The sequence below is a fragment of the Anomaloglossus baeobatrachus genome, chromosome 9, assembly GCF_048569485.1.
Source record: "Anomaloglossus baeobatrachus isolate aAnoBae1 chromosome 9, aAnoBae1.hap1, whole genome shotgun sequence".
In the NCBI taxonomy this organism is placed as follows: domain Eukaryota; kingdom Metazoa; phylum Chordata; class Amphibia; order Anura; family Aromobatidae; genus Anomaloglossus; species Anomaloglossus baeobatrachus.
The window spans coordinates 28,354,963-28,380,261 of record NC_134361.1 but is presented as its reverse complement, the minus strand read 5'-3'; the positions used below and the strand labels follow the sequence as shown (position 1 = coordinate 28,380,261).

Here is a 25,299-nt window from a genome sequence, read left to right as displayed (position 1 = left end):
CCCCTATGCTCCCACTTATCCACACTGTCCCCTCTATGCTCCCATTTATCCACACTGTCCCCTCTATGCTCCCACTTATCCACACTGCCCCCCTATGCTCCCATTTATCCACACTGTCCCCTCTATGCTGCCACTTATCCACACTGTCCCCTCTATGCTGCCACTTATCCACACTGTCCCCTCTATGCTCCCACTTATCCACACTGTCCCCTCTATGCTCCCATTTATCCACACTGTCCCCCCTATGCTCCCATTTATCCACACTGTCCCCCCTATGCTCCCATTTATCCACACTGTCCCCCCTATGCTCCCACTTATCCACACTGTCCCCTCTATGCTCCCATTTATCCACACTGTCCCCTCTATGCTGCCACTTATCCACACTGTCCCCTCTATGCTCCCACTTATCCACACTGTCCCCCCTATGCTCCCACTTATCCACACTGTCCCCTCTATGCTCCCATTTATCCACACTGTCCCCCCTATGCTCCCACTTATCCACACTGTCCCCTCTATGCTCCCATTTATCCACACTGTCCCCTCTATGCTGCCACTTATCCACACTGTCCCCTCTATGCTCCCACTTATCCACACTGTCCCCCCTATGCTCCCACTTATCCACACTGTCCCCTCTATGCTCCCATTTATCCACACTGTCCCCTCTATGCTCCCACTTATCCACACTGTCCCCTCTATGCTCCCATTTATCCACACTGTCCCCTCTATGCTCCCACTTATCCACACTGTCCCCTCTATGCTCCCACTTATCCACACTGTCCCCTCTATGCTCCCACTTATCCACACTGTCCCCTCTATGCTCTCACTTATCCACACTGTCCCCTCTATGCTCCCACTTATCCACACTGTCCCCCCTATGCTCCCACTTATCCACACTGTCCCCCCTATGCTCCCACTTATCCACACTGTCCCCTCTATGCTCCCACTTATCCACACTGTCCCCTCTATTCTCCCACTTATCCACACTGTCCCCTCTATGCTCCCACTTATCCACACTGTCCCCTCTATTCTCCCACTTATCCACACTGTCCCCTCTATGCTCCCACTTATCCACACTGTCCCCTCTATTCTCCCACTTATCCACACTGTCCCCCCTATGCTCCCACTTATCCACACTGTCCCCTCTATTCTCCCACTTATCCACACTGTCCCCTCTATGCTCCCACTTATCCATACTGTCCCCCACAGTCCCACTTATCCATACTGTCCCCCATAGTCCCACTAATCCATACTGTCCCCCATAGTCCCACTTATCCATACTGTCCCCCACAGTCCCACTTATCCACACTGTCCCCCATAGTCCCACTTATCCACACTGTCCCCCATAGTCCCACTTATCCACACTGTCCCCCATAGTCCCACTTATCCACACTGTCCCCCCTATGCTGCCACTTATCCACACTGTCCCCCCTATGCTGCCACTTATCCACACTGTCCCCTCAAATTCTTACTGCTCCATATTATTTCCCGCTACTTCATGCTATGCCCCCCCATTTTGTATATGGTCCACTCAGGCGACGCTGCTCTCTCACACTGCTCCATGAGGTGCACTCACAGTCTCTGCCTCCAGTCTGTCATGGCCACCTCTGCGGCACAGCGTGATGTGGTAAGTAATGGCGGCCAGTAAGCGTCTCTGCTAGGCACCGCGCTCTGACGGCAGCTCCAGGCACATAGCAGTGATGTTCAATAGCCGCCGGCCTATCAGACACCGCTCTCTGACACGCGTGACCTTTGATAGGCCGGCGGCCAGTAGACATCTCGGCTATGTGCTGCATTCTGACGTCACCACGCGGCGCATAGCAGTGACGTTTGATGGCGCATAGGCCCGTTCTAAGCACCGCGGTTTCTGGCAGCGGACCCCATCTGTATCCAGCTCAGGGGCCCAACGAGGACATTGTGCCACCAGGCCAGGCAGACTCTGCTTGCGAGGCCCTCCCTCTCCTCTGGGCCCCGGTGTAGTAGGACCGGCTGCTTCGGCTATATGTCCGTCACTGCTCTGCAGGGTGGAGCGGAAATCTTAGAGCTACATTTCCTGTATCTGCTGAGCAGCTGTGAATAACACGACCTCAGGATACTTCTCTACCTTTCCATGTGTCCCCGCAATCATCACATCACTATCTATACCGCCACCACGGAGACCTGCAGGGGTGGTGCAAAGCCACAAGCAGGGAGCTCCCTCTAGTGGTGGCAGAGTATATCATTTAAATTAATGGCATTTCTTTATAAGATTGATGTGAGCCCAGCACCCCCGCCAATCAGAAATCTTGCCATTTTTACACTGGCCACTAAGCTTAAATTTAGACTCACAGATTTTGTTCTGTACAGATGACTTTTCAGCCGTCTCATTATCATAACGGACAGGATTACAATGACTGATAACACCTCTCTATGTACTAGATAACACAGGAACCACCATTCACAATAGGTGATGTCACAGCTCACCTTCTCCTCTACAATGACCGATAATACCTCTATATACAGTATATAAAATAGAATCCACCATTCACAATAGGTGATGTCACAGCTCACCTCCTTCTCTACAATGACTAATAATACCTCTATATACAGTATATAAAACAGAATCCACCATTCACAATAGGTGATGTCTCAGCTCACCTCCTCCTCTACAATGACTGATAATACCTCTATATACAGTATATAAAATAGAATCCACCATTCACAATAGGTGATGTCACAGCTCACCTCCTCCTCTACAATGACTGATATCTCTATATACAGTATAAAAAACAGAATCCACCATTCACAATAGGTGAAGTCACAGCTCACCTCCTCCTCCCCTGTACAAGGACTGATAACACTTCTATATACAGCAGATAAAAGGATCCACCATTCACAATAGGTGATGTCACAGCTCACCTCCTCCTCTACAATGACTGATAATATCTCTATATACAGTATAAAAAACAGAATCCACCATTCACAATAGGTGAAGTCACAGCTCACCTCCTCCTCCCCTGTACAAGGACTGATAACACCTCTATATACAGTGGATATCAAAATTAGAGAACAACACGCAGTTTCCTAAATGTTGCGGTCATTGTGTTGTCCTATGTGATTATATCCTAACTTGAGGAAACTCACAGTACTTTAAGCTTATTTCATAAATTTAATTTTTTCAAAATGACATAATAAAAATGTAAATGAGATAAATGACAGAGAACACTGATCAAAATTAGAGAACACTTTCAGATCCATGCAAGTTATTGGTGTTAAAGCGCACCAATCACCAGGATTTTCATATATGACCTAAAGCCAGTGCTATACTGCACTATCAGGCTTTATTTGTCAGCTCGGATGTTTAGGTTTTGAAATCCAAGAAAGTAAAGTTTGTAAAATCAGCAGCTTGTTGAGTGACAGCAGCTGAGGATCAGATAATATCTGGGGAGGGTATTCAGAGTTATTCTCTCCCCCTGTTATTTATGCTAATTCTATTATAAAATCAATTTACTTTGTGGCTAAAAGGACCTGTGCTGATGTCATACCCATGTGACCAGAAGGGGCGGGGCCTCAGCCAACATAGCTGATACCGGGAAGCAACATTTTTCTGTTGGCTGAAACCCCGCCCTTCTGGTCACATGGGTATGACATCAGCACAGGTCCTTTTAGTCACAAAGCAAATCGATTCTATAATAGTATTAGCATAAATAACAGGCGGCGAGGATAACTATGAATACCCGCCCCCAGATATTATCTGATCAACAGCTGCTGTCACTCAAGAAGCTGCTGATTTTATAAACTTTACTTTCTTGGATTTCAAAACCTAAACATCCGAGCTGACCACTAACGATATGTATAGAATTAGCCTGATAGTGCCAGTATAGCACTGACTTTAGGTTATATAGGAAAATCCTGGTGGTTGGTGCGCTTTAATCTGGTACCTGGTGCTAATCTGTCACACAGCAAAATGGGTAAAGCAGTTCCTTGAAACAGAGAACATTGAAACAATGAAATCGCCACAGCCCAGAGTCCTGATCTAAACCCGATTAGAAAACCTCTGGAAAATCCTTGGTGACAAAGTTATGGCCAAGAACTGTGGAAGAGACTAGAAGAGGAGTGAACCAAAAAATGTGAGAGACTAGTGATGTCCTGTGGCCGCAGATGTGCTGACGTCATTCACAGCGACGGCCGGTGCACGTCCTACTGATTGTGACTGTTGTTATCCTCAGAAAATTGACTGATAATCCCTCTCTGTGCTACAGTCATTGCTGTTTTCTAATTCTCATCATCATATTTTGGGCCAAATAGAGGTTGGGTAAGTTCACACAGTGCGTTTTTCGCGGCGTTTTTGCGCAGTTTTCGGGTGCGTTTTTGCTCAGAAAACTGCAGGACTTTGCTTCCCCAGCAAAGTCTATGAGTTTTCATTTTTGCTGTCTGCACACAGCGGTTTTTTTCAGCTGCGTTTTTGTGGTGCCACAAAAACGCAGCATGTCAATTATTCCCGCGTTTTTCACTGCGCTTTTCATCTATTGAGTGCAATGGGATGTTGAAAGACGCAATGAGAAACGCAAATTGTTATTCTAGCTGCGTTTTGGTGCATTTTGCTGCGTTTCTAAGAGCAAAAGCGCAGCTATAAACGCAGCTATAAACGCAGGAGGTGGGTAGTAAAGTGACGTGTACAGGAAGAGGATTCCTTCTGTCAGTAAGCACAGAAGCGTGAATCCTCCCGGTACCGTCACCGCCGCTTCCACCTCCAGTCCTGTGCATGTATGCTGCCGTGCTGTGTCATGTACGGGCGGAAGGTGGAAGTGGCTGCTAAATCAAAAGTGAACAGTAGAAAAAAAAAAAAATCATACTCACCTGTCTGCAGCCTCCCGGTGCCATGTCCGCTCCCGGTACCGCCGCTCCGGGTGTGTGCAGTCTCCCCGGGTACGTATGCCTGCAGGATGCAGGACCTGGCGATGGATCACCTGATGCAGTCACCTGACGCATCAGCTGATTGTAAGTCTCGGGCTGACGCCAGCGGCCAGCTGGTTTACCTATCAGTGGATGCGTCAGGAGACTTCATCCCTGATTACCGGCAGCTGCTGCAGCGATCGGACGGGATCAGACTCCTCCAGTCGCTCCAGGAGCTGCCGGTAATCAGCACATAAGTGAGTTTTTTTTTTTTTCTTTTGCACCGATGCATCTGCTGATTGTATAAACGGCTTTCTTCGGCGCTCCATTGGGAGACCCAGACGATTGGGTGTATAGCTACTGCCTCCGGAGGCCACACAAAGCATTACACTAAAAAGTGTAAGGCCCCTCCCCTTCTGGCTATACACCCCCCGTGGGATCACGGGCTGCTCAGTTTTCAAGCTTTGTGCGAAGGAGGTCAGACATCCACGCATAGCTCCACTGTTTTAGTCAGCAGTAGCTGCTGACTATATCGGATGGAAGAAAAGAGGGCCCATATAGGGCTCCCAGCATGCTCCCTTCTCACCCCATTCCTTTTGGCGGTGTTTGTTAAGGTTGAGGTACCCATTGTGGGTACGGAGGCTGGAGCCCACATGCTGCTTTCCTTCCCCATCCCCCTGAGGGGCTCTGAGGAAGTGGGATCTTACCGGCCCCCAAGCCCTGAGGCCGGGTGTTACGAACCGGCGCCGCCATAGCCGCAAGCAGCCTGCTGCGGTTCCTGTTGCGCCCAGGCGGCGGCTGCCGTTCTTGGCCGTGCCTCGGGTCGTCCAGTTGGCTGTTCCTTCCACCACGTCTAAGTGTGGAGAGGCGGCTAGTGCGCATGCGTGCGCCGATTTACCCCAGCCCGAGTTTAAGCCCGGTGTTTTGCCTAGTGAGCATGCTCAGCCTGTTTGTGTTATGTCTGAGACTAAGTCCTCAGTTCAGGCTACTGAGCATGCTCAAACTGATAGTCTGCTTTCTAAGCCTGTGGCTCAGGTTACTGAGCATGCTCAGGCACTTAGTGCATCAGAGGCTAGGTCCGGTAAGGACCTCACTGAGCATGTCCGTGAGGTGGCAGGTCCTGATAGGGCAGAGGGTGTCAGGTGTCCTGATGACGTGGCAACTCCGGACTGGCTCACAGAGGCCCGCCCCTATGATCTGGCACCTCAGTATTGGTCGTCAGACGATGACTGGTGAAGTGTTTGGGGCGTGGCTGCCATGAGGTCATCAATGACGTGGCGGTTCCAGATAGGTCGCATGTGACGTCACTGATGACATGGCACTCTGCTATTGGACCTTGGTGGTTCCACCCTGGGTTTGGGGCGGACCCAGGTTATAAAAGGGGCTGGAGACAACATGGAGGTGCGCAGTCTTCACATTTGCTCAGTCAGAGCACACCTCCATGTTAGAGCCTCATTGCGGCATAAGCCTATGTTGGGAAGCGGTAGGTAGGGTTAGGCGAACGGTGCCTGTCACGCCAAGATTCGTGGCTCGGCACATCAGGGTCAGGCGCCGTGCTTCCCTCCTGCCGTTCCAGTCTTGCTATAGCAGCCCAGTGGCGTTAACTGGGCTGCGGCTGCTGTGCTTCCTGTCCGATTGTGCCCCCTACGCACACGGACAACGCACCTGCTGCGCCACCTTTCCGATTGTGCTCCCTACGCACACGGACAACGCACCTGCTGCGCCACCTGTCCGATTGTGCCCCTACGCACACGGACAACGCACCTGCTGCGCCACCTGTCCGATTGTGCCCCCTACGCGCACGGACAGCGTACCCCAGGACCCCTGTGGAGTTAACAGGGTGTTCCTTAGCCTCCTCGGCTTCCCGGTCAACGCTACTGGTGTACCCATCTGGCCTGACGTGTCCTACACACACGTGGCCAGTCGAGAGGTGGCCAGAAACGCTAATCGGAGGACCGCTCGGCCTGACGTGTCCTACACACGTGGCCGACAGGGCGCTTTCGTGGCGGTCTTCCGGTCGACGCTACCTGGTTACCACCCGGCCTGACGTGTTTCCTGCACACGTGGTTGGTGTAGCGCTAGGTGCACCAAAACGCTAATCGGGTTGTCGTCCGGTCTGACGTGTCCCAACACACGTGACCGGTTCCCAGAGTTCCTGGGATTTCTCAGAGCCATCCAGCTCTATAGTCTCCGCCTAACCCTCAGGTGCCAGCAGCTCCTTTGTCATCTGGAGCACGGTGGGCCCCGACTGGCGATTAGGATATATACCCCCTGGTCCTAATCTGCCGGTCCCCCCGTAACAGTAAGACTGCGCCAGGGTCTGGCTGGCATGGCGGAGATGGAGCAGCTACGTCAGTTCATGCTGCAGCTTGATGCCAGAGTGAGGTCTCTGGAGAAGTCTGTTCTTGCTGCTGATATGGATGATGTGGTGGCTCAAGTGGCTGCAATGGTGTCCGTCGCCAAGCCTACTCCAACCCTCCCTCACCTCTCGCTGCCCAACAAGTTTACGGGGAACAGCAAGGCATGTAGGGGATTCGTGAACCAGTGCTCAGTCCATCTAGAGCTGTTGGCTGCACGGTTTCCTACAGAGAGGTCGAAGGTGGGGTTTATCATCTCCTTGCTCTCTGATAGAGCACTGGAGTGGGCTACACCATTGTGGGAGAGGAATGACCCCATAGTACAGGACTCTAAGGAGTTTTTGGAGTCCTTGCGACAAGTGTTCCTGGGGCCTCAGGTCACTCACGACTCGGCCCTACAGCTACTGACTTTGGAGCAGGGGCGTACCTCCTCAAGTCAATATGCTGTGAGTTTCAGGACACTTGCTGCAGAACTGGGGTGGTCAGAGAGGACTCTCATTCCACTGTTCTGGAGGGGATTAGCCTCGCACGTGAAGGACGCATTAGCGTCGCGTGAGGTACCAACTACCCTTGAGGGCCTCATGACTCTGGCTACCCGCATTGACCTGCGTACCTCCGAACGTCAGCTGGAGCGCAGGTCAGAGGGTCGTTCAGCCACTGTAGTGGTCTCTCCTACTGCACCTCCCTTAGAGGACATCTCTGTCCCTATGGACATCTCTAGGGTTGGTGTTGCTAGGTCTTCGAGTCGCAAGGGCATTTCCTGTTTCGCTTGTGGGCAGTATGGTCATTATGCCAACCGTTGCCCAAAGCGTCAGGGTAAGCGACCACGATTGGTGACCATAGCTGAAGGTAGACTGGACTCTGCGTCATCCATTAGGGTGACGTTTCCCGCGTCCATTTCCTTTAAGGGGTCAACATGGTCCACAAGGGCAAGTGTGGACACAGGTGCTGGGGATAGTTTCATCTCCTCCTCTTTTGCCCGGCGGCATGCCATCCCACTGGTGCAAATGTCAAGGCCAGTGAGAGTCCGTGTATTGGATGGGTCCTTGTTGCCCAAGGTAATTCACCAGCGGACAGTGCCTATTACCCTTGCCATGTCATCTGGGCATAGGGAGGGAATTTCATTTCTGGTTCTCCCTAAGGGTGCAGATGATATTCTGCTGGGTATTCCTTGGTTGAAGCAACATTCCCCACATATCGACTGGTCGTCTGGGGTGATTACGCGGTGGAGCGAGTCTTGTAGCTCCCACTGCATGTCTCCATCTTCCGCCCATCGCTCAGTGGTATCTGTGGCGACTATAGACCATTCGAGTGGGAGGGCCGCTAGAGGGGGGGGTACTGTTACGAACCGGCGCCGCCATAGCCGCAAGCAGCCTGCTGCGGTTCCTGTTGCGCCCAGGCGGCGGCTGCCGTTCTTGGCCGTGCCTCGGGTCGTCCAGTTGGCTGTTCCTTCCACCACGTCTAAGTGTGGAGAGGCGGCTAGTGCGCATGCGTGCGCCGATTTACCCCAGCCCGAGTTTAAGCCCGGTGTTTTGCCTAGTGAGCATGCTCAGCCTGTTTGTGTTATGTCTGAGACTAAGTCCTCAGTTCAGGCTACTGAGCATGCTCAAACTGATAGTCTGCTTTCTAAGCCTGTGGCTCAGGTTACTGAGCATGCTCAGGCACTTAATGCATCAGAGGCTAGGTCCGGTAAGGACCTCACTGAGCATGTCCGTGAGGTGGCAGGTCCTGATAGGGCAGAGGGTGTCAGGTGTCCTGATGACGTGGCAACTCCGGACTGGCTCACAGAGGCCCGCCCCTATGATCTGGCACCTCAGTATTGGTCGTCAGACGATGACTGGTGAAGTGTTTGGGGCGTGGCTGCCATGAGGTCATCAATGACGTGGCGGTTCCAGATAGGTCGCATGTGACGTCACTGATGACATGGCACTCTGCTATTGGACCTTGGTGGTTCCACCCTGGGTTTGGGGCGGACCCAGGTTATAAAAGGGGCTGGAGACAACATGGAGGTGCGCAGTCTTCACATTTGCTCAGTCAGAGCACACCTCCATGTTAGAGCCTCATTGCGGCATAAGCCTATGTTGGGAAGCGGTAGGTAGGGTTAGGCGAACGGTGCCTGTCACGCCAAGATTCGTGGCTCGGCACATCAGGGTCAGGCGCCGTGCTTCCCTCCTGCCGTTCCAGTCTTGCTATAGCAGCCCAGTGGCGTTAACTGGGCTGCGGCTGCTGTGCTTCCTGTCCGATTGTGCCCCCTACGCACACGGACAACGCACCTGCTGCGCCACCTTTCCGATTGTGCTCCCTACGCACACGGACAACGCACCTGCTGCGCCACCTGTCCGATTGTGCCCCTACGCACACGGACAACGCACCTGCTGCGCCACCTGTCCGATTGTGTCCCCTACGCACACGGACAACGCACCTGCTGCGCCACCTGTCCGGTTGTGCCCCCTACGCGCACGGACAGCGTACCCCAGGACCCCTGTGGAGTTAACAGGGTGTTCCTTAGCCTCCTCGGCTTCCCGGTCAACGCTACTGGTGTACCCATCTGGCCTGACGTGTCCTACACACACGTGGCCAGTCGAGAGGTGGCCAGAAACGCTAATCGGAGGACCGCTCGGCCTGACGTGTCCTACACACGTGGCCGACAGGGCGCTTTCGTGGCGGTCTTCCGGTCGACGCTACCTGGTTACCACCCGGCCTGACGTGTTTCCTGCACACGTGGTTGGTGTAGCGCTAGGTGCACCAAAACGCTAATCGGGTTGTCGTCCGGTCTGACGTGTCCCAACACACGTGACCGGTTCCCAGAGTTCCTGGGATTTCTCAGAGCCATCCAGCTCTATAGTCTCCGCCTAACCCTCAGGTGCCAGCAGCTCCTTTGTCATCTGGAGCACGGTGGGCCCCGACTGGCGATTAGGATATATACCCCCTGGTCCTAATCTGCCGGTCCCCCCGTAACACCGGGCTCCATCCACAGACCCATAGAACCTGCTGGATACGGAGCTGGGTACCGTTCAGGGACAAGGCCCTGCAACATTCAGGTACTCTGTGTCCCCGTTCAGACAGGCACAGGCACACTCCAGACTTGCTGGCTGTGCTAGTGCGCCGGGGACAGTAGCGCTGGGGTCGTGTCACTGCAGCTTAACTGAGTGACTTTATGGTTGGGAACTACTGCGCCGACCGCCCCTAGAGCGGCGGCGCGGCTGAGACTTGTGGTGCGCCGGGGACTTAGCGCCGACCGTGCTTTTACGACGGCGGCGCTTATAAATTTAGTCCCCGGCTTTTGCGGCCTAGCTCCGCTTCGTTCCCGCCCCCACCCTGTCAATCAGGGAAGGGGAGAGACGCTGTGCAATAGGCAGCGCCGAGGGCTGGAGCCTTATTTACATGCTCCAGCCCTCTCACTGGGCACAGTGGGACGCATGTTTCCCGCACTTTGTCTGTATACGCCCAGGGCCCGCCCCTCTCCACAGGACGCCGGCAGCCATTCCTGCATGCAGTCTGGCTGGAGAACGGACACAGGCTCTGGGAGACCCAGACAAGGGATTTTGGCGACCACACACCCGCTTTTCAGCGGGCGGTAAGCGGCACATATGTGCTGGCCCCACTAGTGCCACAGTGTTGTTATTGGTGTACTTTTACTGTGCCATATATATATATATATACATATTGCACTGCGGTCGCTTCTTGGCTGTATACCCTATACTGCTCTAAAGGAGACAACAACATGTCATCCGCAAAACGCAAGGGTGCCAAGGCACGGGCTGTATACGAGGCGTGTACCGCATGTGGGGCTGATCTACCGGCAGGTTCCAAGGACCCCCATTGTGTGCAATGTTCGATCCCTGTGCCGCTTCGGCAGCCGGAGTCTATGATAGTAGTGACCCAGGCAGAGACACCGGTGAACCCTGCCCCGGTGACGGGGACAGAGTTTGCAGTTTTCGCTGATAAGATGTCTGTGACTATGACAAAGATACTGGAAACCTTGCAGTCCAGGCCAGTTACCCAGACCATGGGCACTGCTGAGTCAATGCTCCCTGGTCCCCCTCAGTTGGAACTTATCCGTGCTCCAAGGGGGTCCCTGGCATCACAGGCTGATGGCTCTGACTCGGATGACAGTCCCAGGCAGCCTAAGCGAGCTCGCTGGGAGAGACCCTCTACGTCATCACGCTGGTCAGGGTCTCAGCGAGAAGAGTCTCTGTATGATGAGACAGAGGGGGGTGATCAGGAGTCCAATCCTGAGACCGCACTCAATCTGGATACGCCTGATGGTGACGCCATGGTAAATGACCTTATAGCGGCCATCAATAGGCTGTTGGATATTTCTCCCCCAGCCCCTTCTGCAGAGGAGGCAGCTGCCCAGCAGGAGAAATTCCATTTCAGATATCCAAAGCGTAAATTGAGTACTTTTCTGGACCACTCTGACTTCAGAGAATCAGTGCAGAAACACCATACTTATCCAGACAAGCGTTTCCCAAACGTCTTAAGGATACACGTTATCCCTTTCCCCCTGACGTGGTCAAACGCTGGACCCAGTGTCCAAAGGTGGATCCCCCAATCTCCAGGCTTGCGGCTAGATCCATAGTTGCAGTGGAAGATGGGGCTTCACTTAAAGATCCCAATGACAGACAGATGGACCTTTGGTTGAAATCTGTCTATGAAGCTATCGGCGCGTCGTTTGCTCCTGCATTCGCGGCCATGTGGGCACTCCAAGCTATTTCAGCTGGTCTGGCACAGGTGGACTCTATCTTACGTCCAGCAGTGCCGCAAGTGGCGTCCTTGACGACGCAAATGTCTGCGTTTGCGACCTACGCTATCAATGCAGTCCTGGACTCTACGAGCCGGACCTCAATGGCGTCCGCCAACTCTGTAGTTTTGCGCAGAGCCTTGTGGTTAAAGGAATGGAAAGCGGATTCTGCTTCCAAAAAATGTTTAACCAGCTTGCCACTATCTGTAGATAGACTGTTTGGTGAGCAATTGGCTGAGATCATTAAACAGTCCAAGGGTAAGGACTCTTCCTTACCCCAGCCCAGATCAAGCAAACCTCAACAGAGGAGGGGACAGTCGAGGTTTCGGTCCTTTCGAGGCTCGGGCAGGGCCCAATTCTCCTCGTCCAAAGGGACTCAGAAGGACCAAAGGAACTCAGATTCCTGGCGGGCTCAATCACGCCCAAAGAAAGCAACCGGAGGAACCGCTTCCAAGGCGGCTGCCTCATGACTTTCGGCCTCCTCTCTCCGCATCCTCGGTCGGGGGCAGGCTCTCACGCTTTTGCGACATTTGGCTGCCACAGGTCAAGGACCGGTGGGTAACAGACATTTTGTCTCACGGGTACAGGATAGAGTTCAGTTCTCGTCCTCCGCCTCGGTTCTTCAGAACTTCCCCACATCCCGACCGAGCAGATGCCCTTCTGCAGGCGGTGGGCTCACTAAGAGCAGAAGGAGTGGTGGTCCCTGTTCCTCTTCAGGAACAAGGGCAAGGTTTTTACTCCAATCTCTTCGTGGTTCCAAAAAAGGACGGCTCTTTCCGTCCTGTTCTGGACCTAAAACTGCTCAACAAGCATGTGAAAACCAGGCGGTTCCGGATGGAATCCCTCCGCTCCGTCATTGCCTCAATGTCCCAAGATTTCCTAGCATCAATAGACATCAAAGATGCTTATCTCCACGTGCCGATTGCTCCAGAGCACCAGCGTTTTCTACGCTTCGTGATAGGAGACGACCATCTTCAGTTCGTAGCTCTGCCATTTGGTCTGGCGACAGCCCCACGGGTTTTCACCAAGGTCATGGCGGCACTGGTAGCAGTCTTGCACTCTCAGGGACACTCGGTGATCCCGTACTTAGACGATCTTCTGGTCAAGGCACCTTCTCAAGAGGCATGCCAACTCAGCCTGACTGTTGCGCTGGAGACTCTCCAGACTTTCGGGTGGATCATCAACTTTGCAAAGTCAAATCTGTCACCGACCCAATCACTAACGTATCTTGGCATGGAGTTTCATACTCTGCCAGCGATAGTGAAGCTTCCGCTGGACAAGCAGCGTTCACTACAGACAGGGGTGCAGTCTCTCCTTCACGGTCAGTCGCACTCCTTAAGACGCCTCATGCACTTCCTAGGGAAGATGGTGGCGGCAATGGAGGCAGTCCCGTTTGCACAGTTTCATCTGCGCCCACTTCAATGGGACATTCTCCGCCAATGGGACGGAAAGTCAACGTCCCTGGACAGGAAAGTCTCTCTTTCCCAGTCGGCCAAGGATTCCCTGCAGTGGTGGCTTCTTCCCACCTCATTATCACAGGGAAGGTCCTTCCTACCCCCATCCTGGGCAGTGGTCACGACAGACGCGAGCCTGTCAGGGTGGGGAGCAGTTTTTCTCCACCACAGAGCTCAGGGTACGTGGACTCAGCAGGAGTCCACCCTTCAGATCAATGTTCTGGAAATCAGGGCAGTGTATCTTGCCCTACTAGCCTTCCAGCAGTGGCTGGAAGGAAAGCAGATCCGAATTCAGTCGGACAATTCCACAGCGGTGGCATACATCAACCACCAAGGAGGGACACGCAGTCGGCAAGCCTTCCAGGAAGTCCGGCGGATTCTGATGTGGGTGGAGGACAGAGCATCCACCATATCCGCAGTTCACATCCCGGGCGTAGAAAACTGGGAAGCAGACTTCCTCAGTCGCCAGGGCATGGACGCAGGGGAATGGTCCCTTCACCCGGACGTGTTTCAGGAAATCTGTCGCCGCTGGGGGGTGCCGGACGTCGACCTAATGGCGTCTCGGCACAACAACAAAGTTCCGGCCTTCATGGCGCGGTCTCGCGATCAAAGAGCTCTAGCGGCAGACGCCCTAGTGCAAGATTGGTCGCAGTTCCGGCTCCCTTATGTGTTTCCACCTCTGGCACTCTTGCCCAGAGTGCTACGCAAGATAAGATCCGATTGCAGCCGCGTCATACTCGTCGCCCCAGACTGGCCGAGGAGGTCGTGGTACCCGGATCTGTGGCATCTCACGGTCGGCCGACCGTGGGCACTACCAGACCGGCCAGACCTACTGTCCCAAGGGCCGTTTTTCCATCTGAATTCTGCGGCCCTGAACCTGACTGTGTGGCCATTGAGTCCTGGATCCTAGCGTCTTCAGGATTATCTCAAGGGGTTGTTGCCACCATGAGACAGGCTAGGAAGCCCACGTCTGCTAAGATCTACCACAGAACGTGGAAGATATTCTTATCCTGGTGCTCGGCTCAGGGAGTGTCTCCCTGGCCATTTGCATTGCCTACTTTTCTTTCTTTCCTGCAATCTGGGTTAGAAAAGGGCTTGTCGCTCGGCTCCCTGAAAGGGCAAGTCTCGGCGCTATCCGTGTTTTTTCAGAAGCGTCTAGCACAACTTCCTAAGGTGCGCACGTTCCTGCAGGGGGTTTGTCATATCGTTCCCCCGTACAAGCGGCCGTTAGATCCATGGGATCTCAACAGGGTACTAGTTGCTCTCCAGAAGCCGCCCTTCGAGCCTCTGAGGGATGTTTCACTTTCTCGACTATCACAGAAAGTGGCCTTTCTGGTAGCGATCACGTCTCTTCGGAGAGTGTCTGAGCTAGCAGCGCTGTCATCTAAGGCTCCCTTCCTGGTATTCCACCAGGACAAGGTAGTGCTGCGCCCCATTCAGGAGTTTCTCCCTAAGGTGGTATCCTCGTTTCATCTTAATCAGGATATCTTCTTACCATCCTTTTGTCCTCATCCGGTTCATCGGTATGAAAGGGATTTACATTTGTTGGATCTGGTGAGAGCACTCAGAATCTACATTTCCCGCACGGCGCCTCTGCGCCGCTCGGATGCACTCTTTGTCCTTGTCGCTGGTAAGCGCAAAGGGTCGCAGGCTTCCAAATCCACCCTGGCTCGATGGATCAAAGAACCAATTCTTGAAGCCTACCGTTCTGCTGGGCTTCCGGTTCCATCAGGGCTGAAGGCCCATTCTACCAGAGCTGTGGGTGCGTCCTGGGCATTACGACACCAGGCCACGGCTCAACAGGTGTGCCAGGCAGCTACCTGGTCGAGTTTGCACACTTTCACCAAACATTATCAGGTGCATACCTATGCTTCGGCGGACGCCAGCCTAGGTAGAAGAGTCCTGCAGGCGGCAGTTGCCCCCCCGTAGGGGAGGGCTGTCTTTGCAGCTCTAACATGAGGTATTTCTTTACCCACCCAGGGACTGCTTTTGGACGTCCCAATCGTCTGGGTCTCCCAATGGAGCGCCGAAGAAGAAGGGAATTTTGTTACTTACCGTAAATTCCTTTTCTTCTAGCTCCTATTGGGAGACCCAGCACCCGCCCTGTTTCCTTCGGGATTTTTGGTTTTTTCGGGTACACATGTTGTTCATGTTGAACGGTTTTCAGTTCTCCGATGTTACTTCGGAGTGAATTTGTTTAAACCAGTTATTGGCTTTCCTCCTTCTTGCTTTAGCACTAAAACTGAGCAGCCCGTGATCCCACGGGGGGTGTATAGCCAGAAGGGGAGGGGCCTTACACTTTTTAGTGTAATGCTTTGTGTGGCCTCCGGAGGCAGTAGCTATACACCCAATCGTCTGGGTCTCCCAATAGGAGCTAGAAGAAAAGGAATTTACGGTAAGTAACAAAATTCCCTTCTTTATACAATCAGCTGATGTGTGATGTGCTTCAGCCCCTAGAACCTGACACATCATCTGATCGCTTTGCCTTCCAGCAAACCGATCAGATGATATTGGATCCGGATTGGACGGCGCGGGACCCTGACCCAGGATTACTGCGGAGGGGGGTGCTTTTTTTCAATAAAGATGGAGTCACTAATTGTGTTGTGTTTTATTTCTAATAAAAATATTTTTCTGTGTTGTGGCTTTTTTATTTTTACTAGAAATTCATGGTGGCCATGTCTAATATTGGCATGACACCATGAATGTCGGGCTTAGGGCCAGCTGATAATATACAGCTAGCCCTAACCCCATTATTACCCAGTGAGCCACCCGGCATCAGGGCAGCTGGAAGAGTTGGATACAGCGCCAGAAGATGGCGCTTCTATGAAAGCGCCATTTTCTGGGGTGGCTGCGGACTGCAATTCGCAGGCGGGGTGCCCAGAAAGCATGGGCACCCTGCACTGTGGATTCCAATCCCCAGCTGCCTAGTTGTACCCGGCTGGACACAAAAATTAGGCAAAGCTCACGTCATTTTTTTTTTTTAATTATTTCATGAAATTCATGAAATAATTAAAAAAAAAAGGGCTTCTCTATATTTTTGGCTCCCAGCCGGGTACAAATAGGCAGCTGTGGGTTGGGGGCAGCCCGTACCTGCCTGCTGTACCTAGCCTTATGTTGTTAAATTTTGGATCTTTTGTAAAACCCTGTTCTAGTGGCATGGTGCACCCCTTACAAAAAACCTTCAAATGTTCATCAATGTAGATTACATTGTTTCTGAAAAAGGCAAATGATTAGACATTGTTCTCTAATTTTGATCTCCCGTGTATAGTAGATTTACCATTCACCATAAGTCATGTCACAGCTCTCCCCCTCTCCCCTTATGACCTTTGCTCACATCAGAGCATGGGCAGAAAAGGTAAATGGATCATTTCCGTCACACAACCCAGCGTTTCTTTAACATGGTGACTTTTTTTATTTTGTAATAATAAGTATCCACATAGACAATGATGAAATCCTTCGCGTTTTGAACGTTAACGCGTCTTGGTACCAAGTTACCGTTTTGCCAAAACGATGGATTATGTGATGGGAATTATCCAATTTGCTTGATGTCCGGCCAGTCCACAAGCTACGAGTGCTGCATCTGATGAGGATGAACGTCTGATGAGCAAGTATCTCCTTTCTTGTACCATGAGCAGAACACTCTTCAGTACAAGCCAGCAGGGTCAGAGTCAGTAGGATCAAAGCCAGCAGGGTTAGAGCCAGTAGGATCAAAGCCAGTAGGATCAGGGCCAGTAGGGTCAGGGCCAGTAGGGTCAGAGCCAGAAAAGGAAAGGAAGTCCGAGTCTAGTATTCGGCCTAGTGCTCGGTGTGGACAGATTTCTGTTATCAGGGACCTTGTACTTGTGATAGATATAGAATCATGGAAATATTAAAAAAAGAATCACTTAACATATAAACCTAATTTCAACATTAGGCTATTCCAGGTAAATTGGACCGACCAACACTACGATGTGTGACGCTGCGCCTGGAACACGATACCCATGGGGTGGCGAGCGACGATCCTCCCAGAATCTGACCGCTTCTGGCAGTAATGGAGAACCCCAAGTGTATGGCCAATGTGGGACAGGAGGGTCAGGGTGGATGATGGCGGGGGCAGAACCTTTTTCTACAAGGAACAAATAACACACATGATCCTCGGGACCCACCAGGTCAGGTCACACCGGTCCCTGGAATCTTCCTGGTCTTTATTTTCATCACATATCACAAATCATCCCAGTCATTATATTTCTAGTACAAACCATAGGGGGGCTACACATAGCCCACTGTACGTGGCCCCAGAGTCACACAGAAGGAGCAGGTCTGCGCACACAGAATATTGCAGGCAGGCGGTGATACTCTGCAGATACATCCTCAAGTCTCTGCTGCTAGTGACAGTCTGCAGGGCCCTTGTCGGGCGAGAAGAGATGCTCTGCGGGCCCCTATATTACAGTACAGGACAGCAGATCAGATGTTGGCCACTATAGAAGCTGATGGCCGGATGGTGTCATGTCCACCATGAACGGTCGCAGCATTCGCAGTCCTCCAGCACAGCCGTCGTATCCAGTGTCAGATGAAGGTGGCTCTGTGTATCTGCCGCTCTTCCAGCTCTCTGTACAGCGCCTCATTCTCTCTCTGCAGCTTCCATATCCTTTCATTCTGCATGGAGAGTTCCTGTAAGGACACATACGTCTGTCAGGACAGGGTCATCTTCTACACTTCCCATTAGATCTGTAGGATCCGCACTAATTCTGTGCTTTCCCTGGACGTGCATATCCCCAATCACCCATCTGTGCAGAGAACTGCAAACCTGCCCCTTTAAAGGGCATCTACCACCAGGTGAAAAATGTCCAGGATTTGCTTTTATTTTATTCCCACTACTCCCCTGACTATTCCAGTTTTTATTTTTCTTAAATCCGATACACGGTTCCAGAGATATGGGCCTTTTTATGTAGTGCTTTTATTATTTGGTCTTTACTAAAGGGGCGTGGCAGAGCTGTCTAAAGCCACACCTCTCGAAGATCCTGTGCGACACGCCCCCCTTGTAAGGACAAAAAGCCCCATATCTCTGGAACCACATGGCCGATTGAAAAAAAACAAGAAACGGAAATCTCAGGAGAGCGGCGGGAATAAAATAAGTGCAAAAATGGTCTTGGTGATAGGTCCCCTTTAACTCTCATAGTGGAGGTTCCCTTTAACAGGGGCAATAAGCATGATACCCTTTAAGCCCTTAATCATACCCCCCAACATTAAAACTATTATTTATTTTAAGCCCCACCCAATACGCTCAATCAAGGCCACAAAAACATATGGAAACACCCAATTTTTACACAAAAAGACAATAAAGCTTTATACAGACGTCGTTAAAGGGACATAAATAGCACAGTAATTGGAAGAAAAATTATAAAAACTAAGATAAAAAAAACTAAAATTGTCTCTGACACCCATAGTAACCAATCACAGCGCAGCTTTCATTTCACATTCTGCTCTTGAAAAATGAAAGCTGCGCTCTGATTGGGTCCTATGGTCAACAAAGACATTTGTCATTAATCTGCCCCACTGTCTCTCTATTGGTCACGGCGATCACATGACTTTTGTTATGTAATCATGCTGCTGATTCTCAGTCAGGGAGGGTTTTCTCCAGTAACTGGAGTGGCTATGGTAGTTGCCGTCATAATGGTGTATGAAAAAACTGCTATTTTGACAACATATAAAGAAAAAAAAACTAAAAATGAAAATTAACTAAATGATAAAAAAAAAAGTAGCTTGATCTCTAGGAGAAACGGAGCAGATTGTGAAGGAATTATTGGAGAATATTTAATATAACATTTATTTTTAATATAAAAATAAAATATAATTTCTATTTAATGGATTTTTTTTTCTGTAAAAATTTCAAATGTTATCAAACACTATAAAAAATTTAAAAAAATGCTAATAAATAAAAGGTTTAAAAAAGTTAAACCCACACAAAAAGAAGTAAAGAATGTGGAAATAATGTTACAGCCACGCGACTTATATGTGGCATCGAAAATCCCAACTATTGTACTGATCGTTATGTCCTCCCTTAGTAGGTAAACTTTTACTGTTATGTCCTCCCTTAGTAGGTAAACAATTACTGTCATGTCCTCCCTTAGTAGGTAAACTTTTACTGTTATGTCCTCCAGTAGTAGGTAAACGTTTACTGTTATGTCCTCCTTTAGTGGGTAAATGTTTACTGTTATGTCCTCCCTTAGTAGGTAAACGTTTACTGTTATGTCCTCACTTAGTAGGTAAACATTTACTGTTATGTCCTCTCTTAGTAGGTAGACTTTTACTGTCATGTCCTCCCTTAGTAGGTAGACTTTTACTGTCATGTCCTCCCTTAGTAGGTAGACTTTTACTGTCATGTCCTCCCTTAGTAGGTAAACTTTTACTGCTATGTTCTCCCTTAGTAGGTAAACTTTTACGGTTATGTCCTCCTTTAGTAGGTAAACGTTTACTGTTATGTCCTCCAGTAGTAGGTAAACGTTTACTGTTATGTCCTCCTTTAGTGGGTAAACGTTTACTGTTATGTCCTCCCTTAGTAGGTAAACATTTACTGTTATGTCCTCTCTTAGTAGGTAGACTCTTACTGTCATGTCCTCCCTTAGTAGGTAGACTTTTACTGTCATGTCCTCCCTTAGTAGGTAGACTTTTACTGTCATGTCCTCCCTTAGTAGGTAAACTTTTACTGCTATGTCCTCCCTTAGTAGGTAAACTTTTACTGTTATGTCCTCCATTAGTAGGTAAACGTTTACTGTTATGTCCCCCCTTAGTAGGTAGACTTTTACGGTTATGTCCTCCCTTAGTAGGTAAACCTTTACTGTATAGAGTTACTATAATGCCGTCCTGCCCTGTTTACACCCAGAATTTGGGCCCACCGCTTACTCACCCTGGTCAGCAGTTGGTTCTGGTACTTCAGAGTGGTGACGGGGTCAGGATGTTTGGTTGAGTAAGGGGCTTGTCTCCGACTGACCTACAAATACAAAGATTATGTATGGTCAAGATGTGTGAGCACATAGAGCTGCAGTATAAAGCATGGGGGAAAACAGGGCAGCAGTGTAAACCTATCCACAGGATAAATCTGTGATAGAATAGGTCCCACCTCCCAGCTGTGGTCATAGCTGCAATAGTCTTCAATGGCACCACTGATCTCCTGGGGTGAGGGTCCCCAAGATGGGATATGCATTTATGGCTTATGCCATGGGAATACCCCTTTATAAGAGGCCCTGCAACTTACCATAAATATGTAATACTTTAACCAGGTGCAAATGTTGCTGTTCTCCTGAATCCGGCATTGTTGTTTTTTTGTCCCTGATTTCCTCCATTCCTGAGATGTGCCCTCCTCTTCCGTGTACATAAATCTAGTCTTGATAGCCAAGTGGGCGTGACCCTCAAGATGACCCCTGTTCAGAAGCGATGGGAGCTACGCCCACTTTGTTGAAAAGAATAGAGCTAGACACTGACAAGCAAAAGGGTAACAATGTTTTGAGCTTTTGAATTTCAGGCTCCATATCTCACCATTCACTACAGCTTTGAGCATGAGACGTCCTTCATTTATAGACAATCATATTGGCTATCTCATATATACACTAAACAAAAATCTATACACAACACTTTTCTTTTTGCTCCCATTTTGTCATGAGCCGAACTCAAAAGATTTAAGACTTTTTCTATGTTCACAAAGGCCTTTTTCTACCAAATATTGTTTACAAATTTGTCTAAATCTGTGTTAGTGCTCACTTCTCCTCTGCAGAGATAATCCATCCACCTCACAGGTGTGACATATCAAGATGCTGATTAGACAGCATGATTATTGCACAGGTGCACCTTAGGCTGTGCATGATTATTGCACAAGTACGCCTTAGGCTGACCAACATGATTATTGCACAAGTACGCTTAGGCTGGCCAGCATAATTATTGCATAGGTACGCCTTAGGCTGGCCAGCATGATTATTGCACAAGTACGCCTTAGGCTGGCCAGCATGATTATTGCAAAGGTACGCCTTAGACTGGTCAGCTTGATTATTGCACAGGTACGCCTTAGACTGGTCAGCATGATTATTGCACAGGTGTGCCTTAGTCTAGCCAGCATGATTATTGCACAGGTGTGCCTTAAGCTGGCCGGCATGATTATTGCACAGGTGTGCCTTAGGATGTCCACAATAAAAGGCGACTCGACAATGTGCAGTTTTATCACACAGAACAATGCCACAGATGTCGTATGTTTTGATGGAGTGTGCACTTGGCTGCTAACTGCAGGAATGTTCATTAGAGCTGTTGCTCAATAACCGAATGTTCATTTTTCTACCATAAAGCCGTCTCCAAAGATGTTTTAGAGAATTTGGCAGAACATCCAACCGGCCTCACAACCCAATAATGTAAAACTGCACATATTAGAATGGCCTTTTATTGTGGCCTAAGGCGCACCTGTGCAATAATCATGCTATCTAATAAGCATCTCGCTATGCCACACAGGAGAAGTGATCACTAACACAGATTCAGACAAATTTGTGAACGACATTTGAGAGAAAAGGGCCTTTTGTGTTCCTAGAAAAAGTATTTTTCTTCAACTCTGCCCACAAGTGTTGGATTGGGTTGAGGTCTGGGGACTGTGGGGACAATCCAGCTCCTCTACTTCATTGTCATTGAACCATTTCTTCCCCAATCTCACCGTATGCTTCATGTCGTAGTCCTGCTTGAACACTATGTCGTCCTTTTCATACCCATAATACTCGAGTGTATGAAATAACTCGTCTTGTAGGACTCACATATAGCTCAGCATTGAGGCCACCATCCATCCTGGTCAAGTATCCAACGCCTTGGGCTATGAATCAACCCCCATATCATCAGGCTTCCTCCACTGAACTTGACAATTACTTAAAATTCTCAATCCGTTCGCCCTTTTTCCCTTGGTTCTTCCAGACCTATTTGCACCCATCAGAGCAGTCTATTGACTCATTACTCCAAATCCCGTTTCCAATCTTCTACTGTCCACATTTTGTACTTTTTTGATGACGCTTCTTATGAGGATATTGAAGTTGAGGCTTCTTCCCTTTTTTCGGGACACTATTCCAGACTTGTGTAACACGCGTCGCTCGGTTCTTCCATGGACGTCTGTGATCTCACTATTATGAAGCAGACGAGCCGCCTCCACTGCCGGGTGTCTCCAGAACTGATAGATCTTGTGATGAGCGACTTGTTGACTCCAATATTTTGCCTGGACGTCACCTCTTGGCTTTTCAATCGATGAATGGACTTTATTTTGGATTTTTCTAACTGTCATGGCCTTACATGATGCCGTTTGGCAATTTTTTGGGCCGAGATACTGCTATCGATGAGCTGGATGATGCTGTTTTCCCTTTTCTCGGGAAATCTTCATGGGTGCTCCTCGGTTTGAACCAGTGACCTTTAGCTTGGGAATCCACATAATAACACACTGAGCTATTGGGAATGTGAGAACAGGTTGTAATTTGTAGTATACAGGAAGAAAAAGATTTTTCCACCACCAGGAGCAAAACAGTAACAATGCAGTGACATGACAAGAATCTGCATAACTCATCATATGTTAAATAGCTGCAAGTCAAATTTATGTATGAGATAGCCAAGATGATTGTCTATAAAATGAAGGTCGTGTCACGCTCAAAGCTGTAGTGGATGGTGAGATATGGAGCCTGAAAGTCAAAAATTCAAAACATTGTTACCCTTTTGCTCTTCAGTGTATACAGGTAAGAGGAGGCCACATCTCAGGAATGGAAAGTTGCACAAATAGAAGAAAAACAACATCAGATTCAGGAGAACAGCGGCATTTATACCAAGTAACACATATATATATATATTTACGGGAAGTGACAGGACCACAAGTAAGAATTAGAGTCTGCCACCTTTTCTGGAGGTGAGATGAGGTCACTCAAGAATCTGTTGACTTCTTGGATCTGCACCAAAACCGTGGAGCCGAGGAGAGGAGGCGGTGGGATTTGGTCCTAGGCAGAAGAAGCAACATTTTGTCAAGTTAATTCAGTACCAATCTACTGGGCATGAGGTACATGGCATGGGGAAATATAATTGGTGCGAGTCCATCATCTCATACAATATTTGGCGCTCTCCATACCAGGGTTCCCGGCCAGTCCCTCTGCTGCTCGGACTCCTGCAGGCGCTCCCTGTACCAGTCTCGGGCCCGGTCCACCAGTTGGACACCGTCGAGCAAAGCGTCTCGCTCCTGCTCCAATTCTTTCATACGACGCAACTGTAGGAGAAAATAAAGAGTTTTTACAACTCCATGTGACATTACACAACAGGGAGTGACCGGGCGGAGGCGGAATGTCCTACGGAGAAATAGGAAAACACAAGGGACCGTCAGGAGGAATAACAGTGTCAGGAGTCTACAGACTGGCCAATGAAATCCTTATTAAAACAGAAACAAACAGCAATAATATTATAGATAGAGGAAATATATAATTCATATACCAGCTCAATGCTGATACGTGGTTGCACAATCTTTAGTAACATTATCGGCCTTCATACAGTCTTTGTGGCCTCACAGTCTCCATACAGTCTTTGTGGCCTCAGTCTCCATACAGTCTGTGGCCTCACAGTCCCCATACAGTCTTTGTGGCCTCACAGTCCCCATACAGTCTTTGTGGCCTCACAGTCCCCATACAGTCTTTGTGGCTTCACAGTCCCCATACAGTCTTTGTGGCTTCACAGTCCCCATACAGTCTTTGTGGCCTCACAGTCCCCATACAGTCTTTGTGGCCTCACAGTCCCCATACAGTCTTTGTGGCCTCACAGTCCCCATTCAGTCTTTGTGGCCTCACAGTCCCCATTCAGTCTTTGTGGCCTCACAGTCCCCATACAGTCTTTGTGGCCTCACAGTCCCCATACAGTCTTTGTGGCCTCACAGTCCCCATACAGTCTTTGTGGCCTCACAGTCCCCATACAGTCTTTGTGGCCTCACAGTCCCCATACAGTCTTTGTGGCCTCACAGTCCCCATACAGTCTTTGTGGCCTCACAGTCCCCATACAGTCTTTGTGGCTTCACAGTCCCCATACAGTCTTTGTGGCTTCACAGTCCCCATACAGTCTTTATGGCCTCACAGTCCCCATACAGTCTTTGTGGCCTCACAGTCCCCATACAGTCTTTGTGGCCTCACAGTCCCCATACAGTCTTTGTGGCCTCACAGTCCCCATACAGTCTTTGTGGCCTCACAGTCCCCATACAGTCTTTGTGGCTTCACAGTCCCCATACAGTCTTTGTGGCTTCACAGTCCCCATACAGTCTCCATACAGTCTTTGTGGCCTCAGTCTCCATACAGTCTTTGTGGCCTCACAGTCTCCATACAGTCTTTGTGGCCTCACAGTCCCCATACAGTCTTTGTGGCTTCACAGTCCCCATACAGTCTTTGTGGCTTCACAGTACCCATACAGTCTTTGTGGCTTCACAGTCCCCTTACAGTCTTTGTGGCTTCACAGTCCCCATACAGTCTTTGTGGCTTCACAGTACCCATACAGTCTTTGTGGCTTCACAGTCCCCATACAGTCTTTGTGGCCTCACAGTCCCTATACAGTCTTTGTGGCCTCACAGTCTCCATACAGTCTTTGTGACCTCACAGTCTCTATACAGTCTTTGTGGCCTCAGTCTCCATACAGTCTTTGTGGCCTCACAGTCTCCATACAGTCTTTGTGGCCTCACAGTCTCCATACAGTCTTTGTGGCCTCACAGTCTCCATACAGTCTTTGTGGCCTCACAGTCTCTATACAGTCTTTGTGGCCTCAGTCTCCATACAGTCTTTGTGGCCTCACAGTCTCCATACAGTCTTTGTGGCCTCACAGTCTCCATACAGTCTTTGTGGCCTCACAGTCTCCATACAGTCTTTGT

The 25,299-nt window shown here is 49.9% G+C and overlaps 1 protein-coding gene across 1 annotated transcript in view; it reads right to left on the bottom strand.

Annotated features, from left to right (window-relative positions):
* Positions 1–17,560: 17,560 nt before the first annotated feature.
* The window catches only part of SAPCD1 (suppressor APC domain containing 1), a 30,152-nt gene continuing 22,413 nt past the window's right edge, over positions 17,561–25,299 (bottom strand). Inside the window, exons 3-6 of the mRNA XM_075322510.1 lie at positions 23,533–23,667; positions 23,306–23,404; positions 20,314–20,397; positions 17,561–18,077 (exon numbers count right to left, since the gene is read on the bottom strand). Of these exons, the coding sequence (XP_075178625.1) occupies positions 17,973–18,077; positions 20,314–20,397; positions 23,306–23,404; positions 23,533–23,667 (423 nt within the window). The 3' untranslated portion in view covers positions 17,561–17,972. The remainder of the gene's footprint in view (positions 18,078–20,313; positions 20,398–23,305; positions 23,405–23,532; positions 23,668–25,299) is intronic.